This window comes from Giraffa tippelskirchi, chromosome 10 (genome assembly GCF_054371585.1).
Source record: "Giraffa tippelskirchi isolate mGirTip1 chromosome 10, T2T-mGirTip1v1.2.pri, whole genome shotgun sequence".
NCBI lineage: Eukaryota > Metazoa > Chordata > Mammalia > Artiodactyla > Giraffidae > Giraffa > Giraffa tippelskirchi.
In genome coordinates, this window is record NC_137284.1 from 63624912 (window position 1) to 63646849 (window position 21938).

General features: G+C 36.5%; 1 protein-coding gene across 4 annotated transcripts in view; it reads left to right on the plus strand.

Moving 5' to 3' along the window:
- Positions 1 to 21154, plus strand: part of GLCCI1 (glucocorticoid induced 1) — a 103746-nt gene extending 82592 nt beyond the window's left edge. For 2 of the 4 annotated variants that reach the window (XM_081531646.1, XM_081531647.1), the window contains exons 6-8: positions 3363 to 3573; positions 16989 to 17109; positions 18280 to 21154. In XM_081531646.1, the coding sequence (XP_081387772.1) occupies positions 3363 to 3573; positions 16989 to 17109; positions 18280 to 18625 (678 nt within the window). In that variant the 3' untranslated portion in view covers positions 18626 to 21154. The remainder of the gene's footprint in view (positions 1 to 3362; positions 3574 to 16988; positions 17110 to 18279) is intronic. The other 2 variants (XM_081531648.1, XM_081531649.1) reach the window with 1 other exon arrangement.
- The last annotated feature ends 784 nt before the right edge of the window (positions 21155 to 21938 follow it).

A 21938-nucleotide genomic window follows, 5' to 3' on the forward strand; every position in this document is an offset into this window, starting at 1 on the left:
ATACAAGTTTTTGGGTGAACGTGATGTTTTCATTTCTCTTGAGTATATACCTAGAAGTGGAATTGCTAGTATGGTAACTCTTTGATTAACCTTCTGAGAAACTGTCAGGTTGTTTTCCAAAGTAGCCACTCTGTATCATTTTACATCCCTACCAGCAGTGTATGAAAGTTCTGATTTCTCCATCTTCAGCAACACTTGTAATTACCTTTTTTATTATAACCATTCTGGTGGGTGTGAAGTGGTACCTCATTATGGTGTTGACCACTGTATATCTTCTTTGGAAAACTGTCTATTTAGGTTATTTGCCCCATTTCAAAATTAGGTTGTCTTTTTACTGTTGAAATGTAAAAGATCTAAAGTTCTTACTTTTTAGATAAAAAGTCCTTATTAGATAGATGATTTGGAAATACCTCCCATTCTGTGGGTTGTCTTTTTCACTGTTCATATCTAAGAAAATATTGCCTAATCTAAGATCACAATGATTTAGTCTTCTGTTTTCCTCTTAGGGTTTTATGGTGTTAGTTTTTGCATATATTTAAGTCTTGCATCCATTTGAATTTATCAAAAATACTTTATAAACTATCTCTGTCCCAGAATAGAAATCTGGACACTGATGCACATGAACCTATATTTGACCACATTTTAAAGGTACATTCAACAAAAGAAAACATCAAGTAGCTTTTGGCTTAATTATCTCTCTGATGGTTTTTTAGAACTAAAATATGATTTATGTCAAATGTGTATCTGATTCCTTCAAATAATGTGTAGGTTTTAAAACCGATTTAGAGTTCATCTCAAAATTCACATAATTTTATATTTATAAAATTGATTAAAAAAACTTTTTTCCAACTTTCAATATTGCTTAGCAAATATGAGCACTAATCATAATTTATTGTATATTCTTCCAAATATGTGCCTGTATGCTAATATATGTTGAATCATTGTATAAATGTACCATAATTTAAAAGTCCCCTACTGGTGGACATTTAGACTGTTTTCAATTTTTATCGTCATAAGCAGTGCTTTAGAGAACATGGTGTACTCTTGGCAGACAATTTCCTGGCAGTGAAATTGCTAGGTCAGAGCATTTGCACATTTTAAATTTTGATTAATATTGCTAAAATTACCATCCCAAAAGGTTGTGCCATTTTACTCTCCGTAAGAGTTAAATTTTTATGTTATATTCATTAGGCCGAAAAGGAACTCTTTAGAAATTGTGCTCTTAGCTTAGCTGTGCACACCATTAAAATGTTTCCTTTATACATTATGTGACATTTAAGAACAGTAATGTAAGGAAGTAAAATTGGTCTAATTTTTTCAGTATGAGATAATCAGTCACATTTGCTAATTCTTTAAGAACTGCTAAGCAAAACTATATTAGAAAATGAAATTTACTGATGTAGTTCTGGTTTTAAATAAGTCACATTCTAATTTCACAGTAAACATTTCAGAATTACTTTGGGGTAACTAAAATATTAATTTTAAGAATTTTTAGATTTATGATTAAGTGTGCCTCAAAGTTTTAATAAATCAAAATGTTATCATTTTGGCAGGTGAGCCTGCCAGTAGCTTCCTAAGTATATCAGTGTTCTAAGCCTTTATAATTTCCATCATTATTTTGTGTAAATATGTAAACCTCAAAAATCTGTCTTGTTATTCTAATTCTCTGAACCCTCTCCCCAACAAAACAGAAGTTGGTTAAGGAAATTGGTATATGTTATCCAGTTATAGATTCAGAAGTGGGACTAGAGAAAAATTGTGTTTATCAAATAGGACATGAGTAAAAGATAACTCAGGTTCTTAAACTTTTTAAATTACAAATTGATACATTATTATTTTACTGATTACCAATATTCAAATTTTATTAAAGTAAGATTTTCCTCAACTTAAATATATAACCTTTAAGAAAGACCTCTGTTACAAAGGCCTCATGTGTTTTCCAAAATGATCTTTCTTGATGGGTTGTTCTGACAAACTCCCACATCTATCATATAATTTTGTCAAAAAAAAAAAAAAACCCTGCACCAAAGATTTCTTAGAATTTAGTGCAGAGTTGTAATTAAAATCTAAATTTAGTTAAGTAAAAGAAAAAGATGTAATAAAATAATTATTTTCTTAGCATTTGATCAAGTAAATGTATATATCTTTGGGAATATTTCTCTCCTAAGTTGGAAAATTTTACTTTTGTTATTTGTTACAAAATGAATTAGTGTTCCATAAGTGACTATTTTCTTTATAGTAGCATGCATGGTCATTGTCAAATTGTAAAGATGGTATAGTTTTGGTTTAGCAACTTTGCATAGATAAATGCAGTTTTCATTTTAGGTTTTGGCCTTTACTTGTTACAGAAAAAAACTGATACTCTTTGAGTCTCATGTTTTACCTTAATTCATTTTCCATCTGACAGTGTTTCTAAAATTTCTGAAATAACAAACCTCGGGAGTGATAGCCCGTAAATAGTGAAAATAAGTTGTAAATAAACTAAGCATACATTGGTTCTTTTTTTCCCAGAATTTCATCCTTGTTTATATAATAACAAATACTGTAAATGGTTAATATATACATTGTATTTGTTGACCTCGCTTTGTTAGCTTGCTGATGAGTAAGATACATCTTTACAGCAGAAGCAGAGTAGAAAGAGGCAGAAGCTCTGATGCCATTTAAATGACCATGTCAGCAGGAGCTCTATAAGTTCTTTATTGGTGAAGACACTGTACTAATGAGGTCTAGGGTCTTCTTAGGTTGAAAATATGATTCATATATGAGTATACAATTATAATTTCATTTCTATTTATTTTTGCCACTCAGAACAATGCATTAGAACTAGGCAAAATTCATTAGTAGTCCTACTCAATTGGATACCAAATTAGTAGAATTGTTCAGTTATATTAATATCCTCCATTCAGTTCTTCTAGAATAAGTCTGTTTATTAGACACTTTGGGTAACCTGCAAAACCTGTTCCTGACTTGTAAAAAGAAAAAAAGAAAGAACAAATGGAAATCCATACCTGTGAATATGAGGATTTCCCTTTCCTTATTAGCAAGTCAAAGTGATTTCTGGAGCAGTTTGACTAATTCTTTGGACAAATGTTTATTGAGTGTCTGCTGTCTGCCAGGCACAGTGCTAGGCATTAGGATCCAGTGTTAAAAGAAGCCCCTGTCTTAGAGGAGTATTCCTGGGAGTACTGACCTAAAGGTAACTGGCAGAAATGATGACCTAAGATTGGTATCTTTATTCTCTGAAGAATCAGCTATGCTGGCAATAGTAGTGAAAAGTGAAATCAAAAGAAACAGCATATGCTCTCTGTATGGATGAAGTGTATGAAGCCTGACTGACTGTGTGGTGGTTGCTGCTCTTCCAGCCTTTGGACATCCCTGACGGTCGGAGAGCCCCGCTCCCTGCCCACTACCGGAGCAGCAGCACTCGAAGCATCGACACACAGACCCCCTCTGTGCAGGAACGCAGCAGCAGCTGCAGCAGTCACTCACCCTGTGTTTCTCCCTTCTGTCCCCCGGAATCCCAGGACGGCAGCCCTTGCTCAACAGAAGATTTACTCTATGATCGTGATAAAGGTGAGAATGGAATCATCCACTTAGGTAGCGGGTGTGTTACAGGGCCTTGCTCATTATACTTCCTTTGTCTTAGACCATTACATCACCGTTTTTCTTTTGTTGAATGGTGGGATTGTAAAGGATTGGTTGATCTAGGTTTGTTCGTTCATTGGTTTCACGTACCCCCTTCTTTGTGACTTTCGCAAACATCTTCCATAAATGTGTCAGAGGAGCACAGCGCATGGTTCTAACAGTTAATGAAAGCTATGAAATGAGTGTGGACAGCTTCACATAATGCAACACACAGTTTTTCCCTCAGTGTTGTCCAGAGTTAAGGATGGTTATGGTAGACTTTAGGTTTCTTGTGCCTGAGGTTAGATTTCATAATCAGGTTAATTTGGAAGGAAATAATTTCTAAAAATTCTGTTGGAAGAATGAAGATATTTTTAACCAAGTAGGATAAAGTTTAACAAGTACCTGCAGCACATCAGGGATTATATTATAGTATGGAGATGAATTATTAACACCAGTAAGAGTGCAGAACCCGTGGGGCTTCTTACTGCCTGTCAGGCCCTCACTGCCCGTGTCCCCCTGTCCCCGCGTCAGGCCCTCACTGCCCGTGTCCTCCTGTCCCTGTGTCAGGCACTTGACCACCAGTGTTCACTCTCTTCTTTCAGGTTCTGGCCCCTCAGGCACAGAAGGTCCCAAAGACTACCCAACTTCCACCTTCCTAGCGACTTACAAAGGAATACTGAGCTTCCTTTATAACCCATTTACTGCTTCTCACCACAGAGAAACAGATCATAGGCAACAAAAATTTTAAAACATGAAAAAAATAAAGTTTACAAAATCTTACGGGATTTTATGGGCCCTGTCCTGGCTTGATCCCCAGCCCCCTCAGTTTGTTTTGAGGTATTAATACATTTAAAGTGCCCAAATATTAAGTGCTAAGCCCCCCTGAAGTTTTACACGTTTGCATTCATGCAACCACCTCTTGGATCAAGATACAGAACATTTTTTGCATCCCAGAGGCTCCCTAGCTCCCTTTCCAGACAGAATCCTTCTCCTCTCTGCCTGGAAGTAACCACTGTTCTCACTTCCATCAGTGTAGCCTAATTTTTCCCCATTACTGGATTTCACAGAAATGAAATGATGCAGTCTGTGTTCTTTTGGTCTGGCTTGTTTCAGTCATCATTATACCTGACTCTCTGCTGAGATTTTAGAGGGAAGCTACCTTGGACTTCATCGTCTGCTTTTAGTTCTGTGGGTGGATATCAGTGGTTCTCCCCTTTCATTTCCTCCTTTCCTTATTGGAAGCCTTGGAGTTCTCTTCCTCTATTAAGAATGTATTGAAAGCAGAACCTTAGTTAGGCATCTCTCTGCTTCAAGTGGAATGTTTGTTTCATAGAATGTCAGACTAGGAAACTTCCAATACACTAAGGCGTCCTACCACAGCAGACACTTCAATCAATTCCTCACATTTTTAATATGGATGTTTCATAATAAAACAAACAAGAAGACACCTTGCTTCTAGTAGGAGGGTTTGTTTTGAAGGTTAATAATCATAACTTGTTTTCGGATGTACAGGTGGTAAATGGTGAAGCAAATCTTGTCTGATTGATTCCAAAACCTGTACTTTTTCTTATACCAGTAAAAAGGATAAGTGCAGATCACTTTTGCTACTTGTTAGCCCTTGTAGTTGTGTTAAAAGGAAAAATAAAAATAACAGTGATATAAGGCTAGGCAGTAAATTATGGAGTTTTGTTTTCTTCTAAGTATAATACTGTGGATAATTGAGATGCTGAACCAAAAGGGAGATGTATTAGGAAATTGATAGATGAGTTCCATTTTGGTTAGCTGTTTGTGAGGTTGCCTTCTCGGCCTCTACGGGACTATATTCGATGAGGCAGTCTCACAACCACTTGGAACCACATTCTCTTTATTTATCTGTTCGTGGACACTTAGGTTGTCTCCATGTTTTGGATATTGTGAATAATACCACAGTGAACATAGGGACACATGTTATCTCTTTGAGATAGTATAATAATCTGAATTCTGACGATTTTTTAGGGAAGTTAGACTTTTTCCTAAGACTTTGCCTTTGGTTGTATATTTTTTTTCTATACCATTTTATTCTTTTTACCAGATATCTATCTGCCTGTTAATATTTCTGTTCCTCTTGTTTTTTTTTTTTTTTTTTAATGTAAAATGAGAACATTGGTCCAGATCATCTCTAAGGCCAACAGTTTTTTTAAAAAATTGTTTTCTTAGTAAAACAGGGTGATAATACTTGTTTTCATACTTCATACCACTGTTGGGGTTAAATGAGATACTGGAACAAAGAGCTTAGCACAACTCCTGTTACGTAGTAAACATTCAATAAATAGTGTTGGGTGTGACTAATAGTCTTTTTTTTTTTTTTAATTTCTTTTGAAACTAAGGAGATTGCAGAATCATTTAAAACACTTTTCCATTTTCTACAAAACTACCTCAGTTTGGAAATTTAAGACCTCATGACATAAGTTTCTTAATACACTTAACCAATGTAGCTTTGAGGCATTACTTTGTAATTAAGATCAAGTTTATATTACTGTTTTCTGGAAAACTGTGTGACCTATCACAATGTTCAGTTTCTAGTTCTCAAATCAACTACCTTCTTTGTGAAGGAAAATTTAAAAACATCTGTCTCTTTTACATAGGTATGTATATGTGTGTGTATCATATATATACATGTATTTTAGGATTTGGAATGGAGGTTTATGTATTTCAACTGAGTTTATGCTTCTGGTTTATTCAAGATACATTTGTTGGGCATCTACTGTATGTCAGGCACTCTACTGGGGAGTGGAAAAATAGAGAAGAGGAAGATGTGATACCTATTTTTAAGAGCTTTATACTCTAATAAGGATTAATAGTAGTGTTAACAAATAATACACTATTACACAAGTATGTTCAGAATACTAAAGGTACAAAGAGAGAGTTGTCAGTTTTTCCATTTCTGAAACTTACATATTTAAGTCATTCAAACTACAGAATAATCTCTAACTCATTGCTTCTCTATGAACAGCCCAATTTTTTACAACACTAGTTCTAGCTTACAATTTTCACTTTTCCACAGTAAAGCTTAAATTGATCTTTTGTTTCTTTATATTTATTTCCTGTAAAGAAAAAAGGGAAGCTATAGATTTCTAATAGGTTTGGATTGATTTGGAGTACCTACCTCTTCTGTAGTTGCTGTTGTGGAATAGCTAGGTTAGACGTCCAGAACTGGCATGCACACGAGGGAAAGGCAAAGGCATGTGAATATATTGCTCTAATGAGAGATGGGCTGGTGTGATTATTTTTCTAGTGTTCATCTGCTATATACTTATCCTTTTCCTGACTTTGTTATTTCTGCTTATGTCTAACATCTGTTTTTCTCCATGACACATGTATACTTTGAGACCTATAAAATAATTTTAGTTGATTAACATGTTGGTTTTTCTTTGGTTCTTTCAATTGCAGTGCCAGGACAAAAACACTGTATTAAGAAAAGTCTAGCCTTTAAGAGACTATTTTCAGGTTTTAGTTTTTTGAGTTGGGTGGTTTTGGGACAGATTTTTCCAGTGACTTAAAGGCTGCTTAAAGGCAGCCAGCTATCATGTGTAAAGTTGTTTGGCTAACTAACCTAGTAACAGCCACAGTTCCACATAATGATTTGTGTGGAGAATTCAGGGATCCAGAATAAGAGTTCTCATTGTCACATCTGCAGAATATACCCTAAGATTAGTTAGCCTAAATTCTACCTTATCACACCCAAAATGCAAGAGAGAAGAACAGTCATTTATCTAATGTAAATGGCAGTGTCAAATGTTAGTTCTTTCAGCAGCTCTGCCAGCTCTTCTTATTGGTACCAAGTCACAAAATCTAGACTTCAGTCTGCCACTTATAGTTGATCTTTGGCACAATTCACTTAGGCAGTTGTTATAAAATTCTGCAGTTTTGCAAGATATTATGGAAACATTGATTATTCTAATCATGAAGTCAACTGAACCATTCTACTCAGGCCAACCACCAGGAGTTGTATTCCAAGATTCCGTAAATTGGCTACTTGGAACTTAAACTGGGTTTTCCCACAGGAACAATGTATATTATGTGGATGGAGTTTCCAAGGGCCAGTGCACATCAATCTGTTTAACTCATACCATGATTTAACTCATTAATATTTCTAAACTTTGGGTATTAGGACTGAGAAGTCCATAGTTGCAGGAAAGAAAGAAACAGTAGTATCTTTTCAGGGTCTAGGGCTGATCCTAGCCAGACTTTTGAAAAAAGACTCTCTTTGACGTCTTATTCCTTTCTATATACATTTTAAACTCTGTTTGCAGTCATCTTTAGGGCTCTGCTTAACACTCTTTGACGTTTGCCCTTAACATACTTTAACCCTCCATCTTCTACACAGCCTCATCTGCCAAGATTTTGTGGCACTTTTCTTTGTGGTTTATATTGTGAAAATAGATATGTTAGAAATACTTGTTTTAGCCACCACACCTTGAAAATCACTTCATCTGAGCCTTGATCTGTTTCTCGATCAAAAGGTTATCCCCACATGATTCTAGGTGCTTATTATCCTAGAAGAACCTCTCCGTGGTAAAATTACAAAGACTGTAGAACTCTTACTCCAACAAAGGAGTTATTCTATAGGTTAAAAACTGAACTTCTAGAGAATTACATCCCTAAGTTCATCTTCCCTGTTTTGCTTTTTCAAGATTGCATCTGAAATTATATGTATTCACATTATCTGATGTGTTTAAGCATCCAGTAAATGCCTTTCCCCACTCTTTCTGGAATGTTTACAATTGTACTAATGGCAGTTGCTGTGCTAACTTTCTGTAGATGAGTTACTATTCTTAATTCAAAATTGTTAGTAAGTATACAGTTGAATTCTAGCATTTACAACCTAGAGTCTAAAACAAAAGCAAACCAAAATTTGTTTATATGCCTGCATATATAATTTTGATGTATATAATTTCCATCCCTGGGTCGGGAAGATCCCCTGGAGAAGGGAATAGCAATGCACTCCAGTGTTCTTGCCTGGAGAATCCCATGGACAGAGGAGCCTGGCAGGCTACAGTCCAGGGCGTTGCAAAAGACTTGGACACTAGTGAGCATGGATGCATATATAATTTCACTTAATCTCCAGTTATCTGTTTACTAGGATATAAGCTCCATCAAGAGCAGGTAACTTTAATTTGCTCATTTATTTATCCTCAACAACTAGAGTGCTGCCTAGCATTAGTATAGAGTAATGCTTAGTGGAGATTTTTTGAGTATTCTTTCTTCATGGTATGTCCATTTTTTAAAGAATATATTGTTAAAAACAATAGAATCCTTTTAAGTTATTTAATTATATATGTTAGGTTTTTGAATATTTGGGAAGAGAAGGATAATCCTCCCTGCTACCCAAAAAAAGACAATAAAGAGTAACCACTCTTAAGGTTATGCTAAGAGTGATGACAGGTCTTTGGTGAAAAAGAAGCCATAAAGTTCAGATTTCCTGTTGAAATTACAGAAAAGAAAGTAACTTTGCTAAAATCTATCTCATCTTATACTCTGATTATGACTAGGGAGAAAATAGGGTATCAAGTAGAATAGAGGAAAGGGGAACCTGTTGAATTTTTTCTGTTATCTTTTATGTTCCTCTAAGAAAAAAATAGGAAACTTTCAAGCCATTCTTTGCACTGTGCCTTTGTAATAGAAGGCAGACCCAGTGAAGCTGTTGCCTAAGCTCTAAGACTCTTAAGTAGAAGCCTAGAATGTTAGATTGGAACTTGATCATCTAGTCTCATGAGGACACTATAATTGAGATAGATCAAAACAGTGATGCAGATAGCATGATGGTCACAAACTCTGACTCTGCTGCAGCCATTCAATCTCTGCTCTTCCACTTACTGGTTGTGTATCTCCGGGCAAGTTACTCAGGTTCTCTGTATCTTAGTTTTCCGACCTGTAAATTAAGGGAAATTATGGCACTGCCTCACAGAATTGTTATGATGATTAAATGTGCTCAGGTGCCTTTACCTTTTTTATCTTCTGTAATATTACCACAATCCTGTGAGTAGGGACAGTGTCATTATTTTAAGAATGGGGAGCCTAAGGCGTAGAGAAATGAAGTTAACTTTCCTAAAGTCTCTGGAGCCCAGAGGCCAACAGAGATCTTTTATAGGAACTTCACACTAGTTGCCGCCTTTGCAAGAGGAATGGCCATTTCACAGTCATTCAGCTGTGAAAGAGCCTGGTGTGTGGAGAAGAGTACAAAATCGTATGGTTAGAGCACAGGGATAAGTGGTAGGGAGGAGAAAGCAGGGAGAGTGGAGACGTAGGTAGGAAGGCCGCTCTTTCATAAGGGCCTTGTAACCTTGCTGAACTAAACAACCAACCAAGTGAAGAACTTTTGTCAGCTAAAGGACATGACCAGCTCTAAGGATAAGGCTACAGAAGTGGAGAGAGACTTCAAGAGGAAGAGATAAGGTGCTATTTTAATAGTCTAGTCCTGAGTCTCCAAACTTGGCTTATTACACACTTTTTTCAGCAGTTTTTAATCTATACCTGTAATGTGAATTTATATATTTCTGAGTTATGTACGTACACAGTTCAATCCATATACAAAATATGTATTGGTAAAGTTTTCTTATTTTTAGGGATAAAAAGTAAATATGTATGAATGTTCTCCAGTTTTCTTCCTGCATGTTAGCAGACTGTTTAGTGCACTGTAGTTGGGAAACCACAAGTGTAGGGCAAAGATGAAGAGGGTAGCACGGGCAGAGGAATTGAAAGAAACAGACTGAAGAAGAATCAGCAGCATTTGGTGGTTGATTAGACGTACAAGGTGAGGGATTAGAAAAATGAGGATAAAGGCAGAGTTCTAACAAAGTTCTAGCTTGGAACATGGAAAAACAATTACCGCTGTGAATAAGGCAGTGAATGTCAGAGAAGGAACAGGCTTTCAGGTGACTATTACATAAGTTTAACATTACATTTGGTTATCTGCTTAGAGATGTTATAATGCCATTTCCCTTTAAGCAAGAATGAGGAGAGAGGAGAAATACTGAATTTTTACCTAATATCGATACATGGCATTTTTTTTTTTTTTGCCTTCTGTTTCACTCTGTAAACATATAAGTGCACATTTAAAATTATATTGAAACTTTTAAAAAGTTTTCATTTTTCCCTCTATAGGACACTTGAGGAGCACTTTAATATGAAACACTGTGTTTCAGGTTTTTGAAAACTGATGTCCCTGGAAATTTGTTCATCTATAAAGCTCAAGAATGTGAAAACTAAGGTTCTATCAGAAGAACTGCCCTAAGATCCTTAATTACATTACTTTTCCAGATATAAAATATTCTGGGTAATCTGAAATTTATTTTCAGTTTAGTTTTACCATTGTTATTAATAAGAGGCATGATTTTAGTCTATAAATTGGTTTGAAGACTGTCTTCAATAGGGTGGTTTGCTTTCATTTTTAACTGCCATGTCAGATAGATTCAGAGTGATTTGTTCACATTCGTGTACAGGTCTGAGTGACTAGTTAGTATGTTGATGACGCCAAGTCACATTTGAAGACAATACTAAGCAGTGTTGTGCTGCCTATCAGGGCTATGTTTGCAAAAGAGCTCTTGTGTATTGTGAGTACACAAGAACAAAGGAGCAACTAGAGTTTGTTTGCTTAATTGGTAAATTATCAATTCAGTGAATGCAGAATAAAATGTAAAGCATGGGCCTAACATTTGGAATGTAAGTTAAGTCCCAGTTAATTCAAAACACAGTCTTACTTGAGACAAAGTTCAAAAATACAAGTGACAAGGATTATAATGTTAATTTTTTCCTCCTTACCTTTTGCTATATGCTGATCTAAGAAAGATCTTAGCTGTCTATAGCTGTGTTGTGTGTTTTTTTTTTTAATTGTGTAACCTTCTCATAAAGGCTTCCCTAGTGGCTCAGTGGTAAAGAATCCACCTGCCAATGCAGGAGACGTAGGTTCAATCTCTCGGTTGGGAAGATCCCCTGGAGAAGGAAGTGGCAACCCACACCAGTATTCTTGCTTGAGAAATCTCATGGACAGAGAAGCCGTGGGGTTGCAGCGGAGTCGGACACAACTTAGCGACTAAACAACAACAAACCTTCACGTAAAAGGTTGACTTTGAAATTATGGAGAAATCTTAGAAACTATTTGTAAAAGTCAAATGTTCTCCTTGCTCTTTCACAGTTTGATCTTGGAGGTCACTGAAAACGCAATTGTTCAATACAATAGGTAATGCCAACTAGTGCCAAAAGTTTGTCATCAAGACATGCTTATACAGTTGTTTCTATTGATTCCATTAGGCCATCACATCACACTACTGCTGATAATTTTCATTTCCTAATGCACAATAAGTAATTTTTTAAATTGAAGTATAGTTACTGTATACTGTTATATATTATAGGTATATAATATTCACAATTATTAAAGGTTATAACTGTTTATAGTTATTGTAAAATATTGACTACATCCCCATTGTACAGTATATCCTTGTAGCTTATTTTATACCTAATAGTTTGTACCTCTTATTTCCCTACCCCTGTGTTGCCGCTCCCTGTTTCCCTTTTTCCACTGGTAACCACTAGTTGTTCTCCATATCTATAAATCTGCTTCTTTTTTGTTATATTCACTAGTGTGCTGTATTTTTTAGATTCCACATTAAAGTGATGTCCCACAGAATTTGTCTTTCTCTGACTTAACTTCACTTAACATAGTGTCCTCCAAGTCAAGTCCATCCATGTTGCTGCACATGGCATTATTTCATTCTTTTTTATGGCTGAGTAATATTCCATTGTATATATGTACCACATCTTCTGTAAAAGAAGTTATTTTCATACTAGAGTTAAAATAATAATTATATACTACTGGCTCTTGCTGCACATATAATAAATATTTTCCTTGTAGAGGAATCTATAGAATCTGTATACTTTAGGCCTTAGTTGTTAAATTTCAGAATGATAAATCTCTGTATGCTAAAAGATGCCATCTTTTATGTATCATAATAAAGTTAGTGTGCAGATCTATTAAAAAGGACATTTCTGTTACTCTCTTCTGCCAACAGAGTGGAATAGGCATTTAATTTCTGAATGGCTCATGTTTGTTTAATTGGTAAATTGGTAACATGTCTTCTTTCTACTATTGTAGCAGTATTTGTTGAGAACTTGCTTGTTTCAGGTACACAGGTTTTTTTTCACAGCCATCATATCAGTAGTTTTTCCTATTTTGTATATCAAAGCACAAAGGATGACACTGTTCCTAGGCCATGCAGTTAGGCCTAGATAGAAGTCAGGTGGCCTGACTCCACACCAGTGTGTTTTAACCTTTTCATAACTGGTCCTTGAAGTTGGCTATACTTCAAAAGCATTTGGGAGCTTTACCAGAAAAAATGGGGTTGGGGACAGCACATGCCTGGGAAAGGGGCCCCAGACTAATTAAATCAGAACCTCTATAGGGATGAGGTTTCAACACTGGCATTTATTAGTATTTTTAAAACATCTTCTGATGAGTCGAATGTGAAACCAGGGTTGAGAACCACCGCCCTGTAATTATACTGTTTATATTAGAATTAATTTTACTTAATTTGATAAAGTAATCTGATAATAGCAGATAAAGCACATGTAAAGACTTAGGACTAGAGTAGAACCATGGCAGAAATTTTACACACCTTCCTACATAAATGAAGCAACTTTATATCTACAATCTTTAATACTAGAATTGTGGGCCATACAACTTATGGAAGTTGTAATGAGGCTGTATATAAGCAGAAATTTAGAAAACTACAAAAACACAGTTTAATGAGTTTTGTTTCTATATGGAATTTCAGACTTCAGTAATATCTTTAATTGTTCCAAGCTTTAGTTCATTATCATGTGTTTAAAAATACTACTTATATTTTAATTATAAGTATGGTACATGCTTAAGTATAATCTTTTATAATAAAATAGTCAATAAAATGTTGCCAGATCTGGGTGATTCTATTATAAATATCGATGAAGCTATTGTGAATGAAGACAGATATATAAGTAATCATATTCATTACACTTAATTTCATAATTCATATGGCTTATGAAGTTATAAGAACATAAGGTAACATTTAACTTAATCTAAGTATCATGTCTAGTTACTATCTTAGCATGGGATAACAGAATGAGAAAATGTATCATGCATGTGAACAAAAGGGATTGAATACAGAGTACCATGAGACTTCATCCCAAATCTCCTGAGCAGGCATGCTCACCTCACATTTAGTTACTGAAATGTGGCTATCAAACTCAGCACAGGGTTCTACATGTAGAAGTTAGACAACCAAGTCTGGAACGGGTATAATGAGTTGTTCATGGGAATTGTTTTTAAAGCATGCCATTTATAAAGCAAAAAAATATTTTGGTACACTGCCCCTCTTTTATATGTTAGAACCTATTTTTAAGAACATTTTTATAGTAGAGTATAGTTGATTAACAATGTTGTGATAGGTTCAGGTGTACAACAAAGTGATTCACTTATGCGTACACCTGTTATCAATCCTTTTTCAAGTTCCTTTCCCATTTAGATTCTTACATAATATTGAGCATAGTTCCCTGTGCTATACAGTAGGTCTTTGTTGGTTGAAAGTGAAAGTGTTAGTTGCTTAGTCGTGTCCGACTCTGTGACCTCTACGGACTGTAGCCTGCCAGGCTCCTATGTCCATGGAATTCTGCAAGCAAGACTACTGGAGTGGGTTGCCATTCCCTTCTCCAAGGGGTCTTCCTAACCCAGGGATCAACCCTGGGTCTCCTGCATTGCAGGTGGATTATTCACTGTCTGAGCCACCAGGGAAGCCCTCTTCTTTGTTGGTTATCCATCTTGAATGTAGCAGTGTGCACGTCAGTCCCAAACTCCCTAACTATCCCTCCCCCAAATCACAGAATTTTAGTTAGGAATGGCAATTCCTGTAGTTATATAGAAACTTAGAGAGGTAGCTGTGTTGAAGGTTATAGAACTATGCAGCAGTTAGTCACAGAGCTAAAACCACAGAAAGTTGTCTCTATTCCTTTTTCCTGTTTTACTCGATCAGATTGCATATTTACCTTAGGGGAAAAAAAAAACAGATTTAAGAAATCTGTTTATGGCACCAATATTTTTTCTTTCAAGCTTTGTCTTTCCAGCACCAAACATTAGATATAATACACAAGCACACATACATGTATGTCTGTGTGTCTGCGTTTGTGCATGTGTATTTTCTCCAAACAGTTTTTATTGAAAAGGCAAGGTAATATAATAGCACTGAATACCATCTTTCTGGGACAGGAGTATACTATGTTTCTTTAAACATTAATCACCCTCCCCCCTCCCAAAAAAGAATGTTTAAGTAGGTAAAACTCTGTAGAAATATAAGCCTCTGATACTAGAAAAATTTTAAGAAAAAAAACCATTTACTCTCTAATTCACTGTAGATTGTTAATAGGAAGACAGTTTTGCAGATTATCCAGCTTCTAGCTCAACAGCTAGCTTTCCATTTTGGGAAGGTCCCTTGAAACCATCAACAAGGTTATGAGAGAAATCATGTAGTAGGTCTGATGATGTGGCAAGAAATAGGACACAAAAGACTGTGGCCAGGATGACTTTCCTTACATGATAATAGGGTGGATGCTTGACGGCTGACATGGTCACACCTGCTGATGGCAGAAAAGGCTAGTGAGAGGCACCGAGCCATGGTTTTGAGCCTATCCGGCAGGCAGTGGGGCTGCGCTGTCGCCACCAGCCCTCTCCAAGGGGCACCACTTGCCACAGCTAGTTTTTCACGTAGGTCCTCGTCAAGGCTGGTCATTTGGATAGTAAAGCAAGGTCAACCTGTATTTTTGGTATCACACTGAATTCAAGGTCTCACGGTAGACCATGAGGTAGACCAGTCGTTTTGTCTAGCCTAGCTCAAGTAGCAGGCAGCCCAGATTCTAGTCAGGTTCATGATGTTTTGCATCTCCCTAAGAGAAAAAATATTCCTTGTCCTCCCTCCCATTTGTTCAAGCAGTTTAGAAAGAAAAAAGATGCTGAATCTAAGAAAATCCTCAAGTCTGAAGAAACCCAGCTTAATTCCAAAATTTCATTCCTTCCAAGAGACTAAACATAATCCATATGGACATGTGTAACAGTAGTGATGGAGAAACTGTGTGGTTCTCTCAGGTTTCCCAGTAATGTGGCCTTGTTATTTTGCAGGCAATGATTTCCCAGCCAGAAATACTGCCATATACAACTACAGGCACACATCTGCATTCCCACAACTTACATAGATGCTCTTTGAATCATTCACCAAATACGCTATAAATGTGCCTCAAGGGTCTACTTTCTAAGCATGTATTATACTTCATAAATGATGATTAAAAAAAAAACTTACTCAGATTATGAATGTTGGACTGTGCACTGAATCTTAAACTGAAGCAACTTATCAAAATTGTGACACCTGTAATCATGGTACTAATGCCATCTTTCAAAATATGTATGAAAATAATACATCCTCAGTAGGTCATATGCTTAGTATTTTAGCATTGAGGATTGGTTTTGCTTTAAGTCAGAATTTGTTTAAATAGGACTACTGTATTTATACAGGTATGTTACTGACTTTACAACTTGGCATCTTAAAAAGATAATGACACATTTTGGTGGATTTGAATTTCCAAAATCCTTTGCCAGGTAGGAAAGGAGGAAACTGCATATAGGTTTTATGGCTTTTCATGAATAGACCGTTTCTTTTTGGTCAAAAATACGAAGATGCTTTTAGATTCCTCATGCTTCCAGCAGCAAAAACACAAATAGTGCTCAAAAAGTTCTTTTATATAGACATTTTGAAAGCAGAGTTCTGAGCATTACCTTTTTCATTGTGGGCCAAGGGAAAGTATATTGTGTTATAAGCCTGTTTTTCCCTGCATACATGTCATTCATAGTACTTAGTAACATTTCTGCTAACAACTGTTGTAATGAAGATTATACAACAAATTAAAGTATTAAATTAAATCAGTTGAACAGTGAGAAAATATAGACAACCCTGTATCCTAATCTCTTATAATTCTTCTGCATGGGTTATAAACCTTTTTGAAATACATAATGATGTGTTCATTTTCAGGATTACAGCTCTGCTTTACTCAAAATGCCATTTTCTGGACCAGACTATCAGCTTTTTTATGTTCTGTGGTATGGCAGACTTCTGTTGCATTGAAGCTTTTATTTATAAGAAATGTACAACACAAGGATGTTAGAAATAGCTTTGCAATAAAGGAAGCTCTGTGGTGGAAGCCAAGGGGCAACAGTGGATAAATTGTGCAAAAGGCTGCTTGTTTGGAAATCACATTTAATTTAAAAGAACTTTCAATCACTAGTTAATATAACTGCTTTAAATTTACAGACAGTGGGAGTAGCTCACCGCTACCCAAGTATGCTTCATCTCCCAAACCAAACAACAGCTACATGTTCAAACGGGAGCCCCCAGAGGGATGTGAGCGAGTGAAGGTCTTTGAGGAAATGGCGTAAGTAATGTCTTTTCTATCAGCTGGGATCTGCAAAGCTGTAAAGCTTTTTACTGAGACCAGTTGATTACAGAGGAATCAACTACTCCATCCAGCTGATAATGTGTTTCAGAAGTAAATTATGAAAACAGAATTCAATAGGCCAAAGAGATCTGACTTAAGGAGAATTAAGAGTCTGTGTGCTGGAAATACGCTAACACAGAGAAACTTGGAAATTCATCCCTACTACCTAAAAGATCAATTTTGAATCTGTAAGACTTTTCCTTTCATAAGCTCTGTTAATTTAGATGGTTAAAGAAAACAAATAGCTGAGGCAGCACAGTGAACACCCACATGTGCGTAGCCTTCACGACAGTGACCCCCCCACCGCCCCAGCCAGAGGGACTGTCTCCTTCCCTGTAGACACATCTAGCATGTGTATTCATTGAATTCAGACTTCCTGTTCACATATTTTTTTTATTCTTTTTGAAAGTTCAGTATGTATAAAATAGAAAAATTCAAGGGAAAAGAGATTCATGCTGTAAATACTTGGCAGAACAGCTCAGAATAAAGAGAGTGTGTGGCTCTTGGATTCGCTCATCCCCCTGTCCCAGTGCAGGCTTGTCTGGTGGAGGCTGCTGCACTCCTGTACCCTCAGAGGGGACAAAGTCTTGTAGGAGGTGATGGCGTAGTTCCTAGGAATGGGAGGAGACGAAGGGCTTGTGGATGCTGCTCTGTTGGGCTGACTGGCTCTCCAAGAAACTACTGAAACTTTTTTCTTATTTTTCCTGATCTGTATTAGTAGAAGTACATATAGAGATACAGAAAAAGGAGGAAGTATTTAAAACCAAATATCCGATGGGGTAATCCCTCTCCCATGTACTTAACAGAAGAGGTCATTTTAACATTGCATAATCCACGTTTCTAAATAAATGAAAGCAAACTAATCTCAGAAACATTTTTGTCTGCCCAATCCTTTTGAAAATCCTTTTGTTTTCAATATCACCTCGGTGCTGTGTACGTCAGTAGTATGCCAGCTGACTTGTGCTATGGAAGATGTTTATCCCTCTGTGTACACTGAATCCATTCCCTGCCATTCACATTTTAGCCGTTTTAGAGAACTCCAGTTAATTTGGAAAATGCTTGACTTTTTTAATGATTGTAAAACCTAATTTTGTTTTATGGTTTTAGGTCTCGTCAGCCTATCTCAGCCCCTCTCTTTTCATGTCCTGACAAAAACAAGGTTAATTTCATCCCAACCGGATCAGCTTTCTGTCCTGTAAAACTCCTAGGCCCTCTCCTCCCTGCCTCCGACCTGATGCTCAAGAACTCTCCAAACTCGGGCCAGAGCTCGGCTCTGGCCACCCTGACCGTCGAGCAGCTCTCCTCTCGGGTTTCCTTCACATCCCTTTCCGACGACACCAGCATAGCGGGCTCTGCTGAGGCCTCTGTCCAACAGCCATCCCAGCAGCAGCAGTTCCTGCAGGAACTGCCAGGTGAGGACCACATCTCCGCTCACAACTACGTGGTCATCTAAAGTGAAGGGGGAGCCGGCCTCCACCCTGTGTTCCACGCATTAGGAACTAGATCTCAGACACCTATCTGCATGGAGTGACCAACTTTCTGACACCACCACCACCACCAACAGAATACTTAATCAGAATCATCAAGTATCTCAACACTTATCTTGGCAGGGACGGAACTCCTATTCAGCAGTTTTTGTGGAAAGCAGTAATGCTTGCAAAATGTGTGTATCATTCAGCATTCTAAGTGGAGACTATGCATTTCATAGTATGTTTGACAGATTAGTACTGTGTCCTGTGTTTTGTCCCCAAATCTTCAGTATAAATAAGCTCTATATCAGAAAGTTGCCTGTCTAAATAGAAAATGTCTTGCTGTGTTTTGTCCTATGGAAAAATACTGTACTTCAGGATTATGTTTACAATTGATCCAGGTGTTTGTTTCTAACTTCTGTAATACATACAATGCAAAAAATAAATAAATGGCCACAACAGTTGCACAGGGCCCACCCTATGGCCTAGCTTCAGGTACTTCAGTTGAAGTCTAAACTCAGGTAACTTGGAATGTATATCATATTGGGATATTAACTATTTCACAGCTAAAAAGCTAAAGAGGGAACAGCACTCTTTTGCCTTTTCTTCTTTTATGCATTTCCCTTTCCTCATTACATTCCACATTCTTAGAATAAGAAGTGCATTCAACCCTAGGAGAACAGAAATCCTGGACATGGGTGAACGCGAGGAGAACCAGCAAATCCGTGGTGTCTGACATCACTTTTGTCACGCAGTTACAAGTAAAACAGCTGTTGCATTCACTGTTTCAACATGTGTAAATGTGGCTTTTTTTTTTTTAAACAAGTTCAGGTGTTGCTCAGTTAATGACTGATACAGCGTTGCAAATGAAGTATCAGGTACTAGGCTGTACAAAACATTCCCCCAGAGTGTGTGTGGATGTTAAAGGCAAGAATGTCTAGGTGTCATTTTCCCAGAGGATGGCTGAGGTTTTTGTTTATGTTGGCCATCAGGGTCATGAAATGCTACTGATCTATCTAAAGGCATATTCACGTTTCATTTATCTTTTGGAAATTCTTGAATCTGCAGGTTAAGAAATGACACACATTGGTTATTTTCCTCAAGCAGTTCAGGTGCATGGGTTGTTTTAATGTAGAGAGAGCATATGTGAGTCTCAGAATTCAAAATAAGAAGGTTATTTGGTGACTTGCAAGTGCAAGTAGTGTGGAGCTGTTTCATTTAAGCCTCTCATAATAATACCATGAATACTTCTGTTCATACTTTGGAAGCATGAAGTAGACCATAAACCCAAGTAAACAGCCTTGAGCCTGCAGACTTGAGCTAACTTCTTGAAGTATGAAGAGAGCCCTAGATGTTCCTGATTGGTCAGCGAAAGAGCCCAACTTCTGACATTGTTTTCTGCAGCACAAAGAGTATGTTCAAAAGCAGAGAGAAGTTTCTGTTTTTATTCCATTGCTTTTAGTTCAATAAAACAGTTGTTTCATCTGCACCTAAAGTGTATGGCACAATTTTCTTAAGAATTAGGGGAACAAGGTGCCTACAGTTACAGGAACGTTTCAGTTCCTTTCAGTCATTCCTGGGTTTTTCTTTATTTTCTAAGGAGGTTGAAGAAGGAAGATGTGATAAAGAAGAAAGCAACACCATTGATTTTTTTTTTTTTTTAAGAAATGGTATATATGTGTGTGTATATGTTTGTGTATGTGTTCAGTGTATTATTTTGTCATGACCCCGATTATCTTCTTTCCACCAAAGTTTGCAGTAATATTCTCTCCTGAAGGTGCATTCTGGCTCCTTTAAATTAGTCAGTGTTATATCGTAGGAGACTGTCATGGGAAAGGACTCAGTTTACTTTTACCATTTTCACAGGGGTACCTTTTAAAACAATCTATTCAGCAGAAGACACCTTTAACCCTAATAATCTCAGGCCTTGATGAAAATACTATATTTTGTAGATTATGGTTAAAGGGAGAAAATTATTAGTTCTGTAAGATAAATATGAGCTCCATTAACTTCTGATATCTGGTTTAGCATTACATAATGTGTTGATCTTATACTCTGCTTTTGTCCAAATAAGATGCAACAGTATCAATATCAATTTCTGAACGATGGACTGAATGAATATGCTTTTTTTGGTAATGAAATCTGATGTACGATATTTATAGTGACATGTGCTTTTATTTTCTCATGAGAAAACTAAATATTGTGTTGTACATTTGTTCTTAGCATATATTCAAGTTTTGAACCAAATGTGTTAAAGCTTATGCTTTGCCATGTAAATTTCCCAGAAGTTGTTGAGCTCAAATGTATCCTACATCCAGCTGTAGAAATTTGTCAGAGATTGTTTAAATTTTGTATATAGTTGTACTGTTTAATTCTACACTGCGCTGAACAGTATTCGAGTTACCATACAATATGGCTTTACACAAGGAAATGTGTGGCTTTTGTTTTGTATTTTTTCAGTATAGAAGTTCCTGTGTCTTCTTATTTAAATAAAGTTATTAGTAAAACTGGAATAGTTCACTATGTTTTTGGAAAGACTGGGTTTTTAGCGTCTTACCTGACAAGGATGAATTGAACTCTCGGGTTGGAGGTACACTGACTGAATTAGATTTCCAAAGCCTGGTTTCCTCTTGACATTCAATTTGCACACTTTCCATCACAAGCTAAGGAACGTGATGTCTGAAGTTCCAAGTTTTTGTTCTGTTCCCAGCTGTGAGCACCTTAAAAAGAGAAGACATTGTCCCCATGTCATCATTTTATGGCTAAGAATTATTTGTGAAAATAAGTTTGTTTAATGAAATCACCACAAAGGAAGTTGCAGCAAAATTAAAAAAAAATTTCACTGTTTTTATTTACAGAGCAGAGGAGTGTTGATGTTTTTCCCAGTTACCCAAATAGGGTCATCATAGGCCACGTGGTGGCTGAAAGCAAAAACTAACTGCTTTGAGAAACAATTTGCCGGTAGCATAGTCTTCATTTCCAAAGCACCTCTCACTAAACTGATTTGACTTTTAAATTGAACCTAAAATAACTATGTTTGGGGCTTTACAAAAATAAATACGACTTTTTAAGAGTGAGTTTGATCAATTGTCTTCTTCAGGACAATGTATGATTTAGGCAGGAACTTAGCTACTGTATACAAGTTAAAAATTCCACTGCAAATGAATGTGGAGAAAAAATGGATCATATAAGCTTAACATTAAATGGCCCTGAGACAAGTTAGTATTTGCAAAATCAAACCTAAGGAACAAGGAAGGAGAAATTCTAAGAATTTTGTTTTATGTTTAACCCTATGTT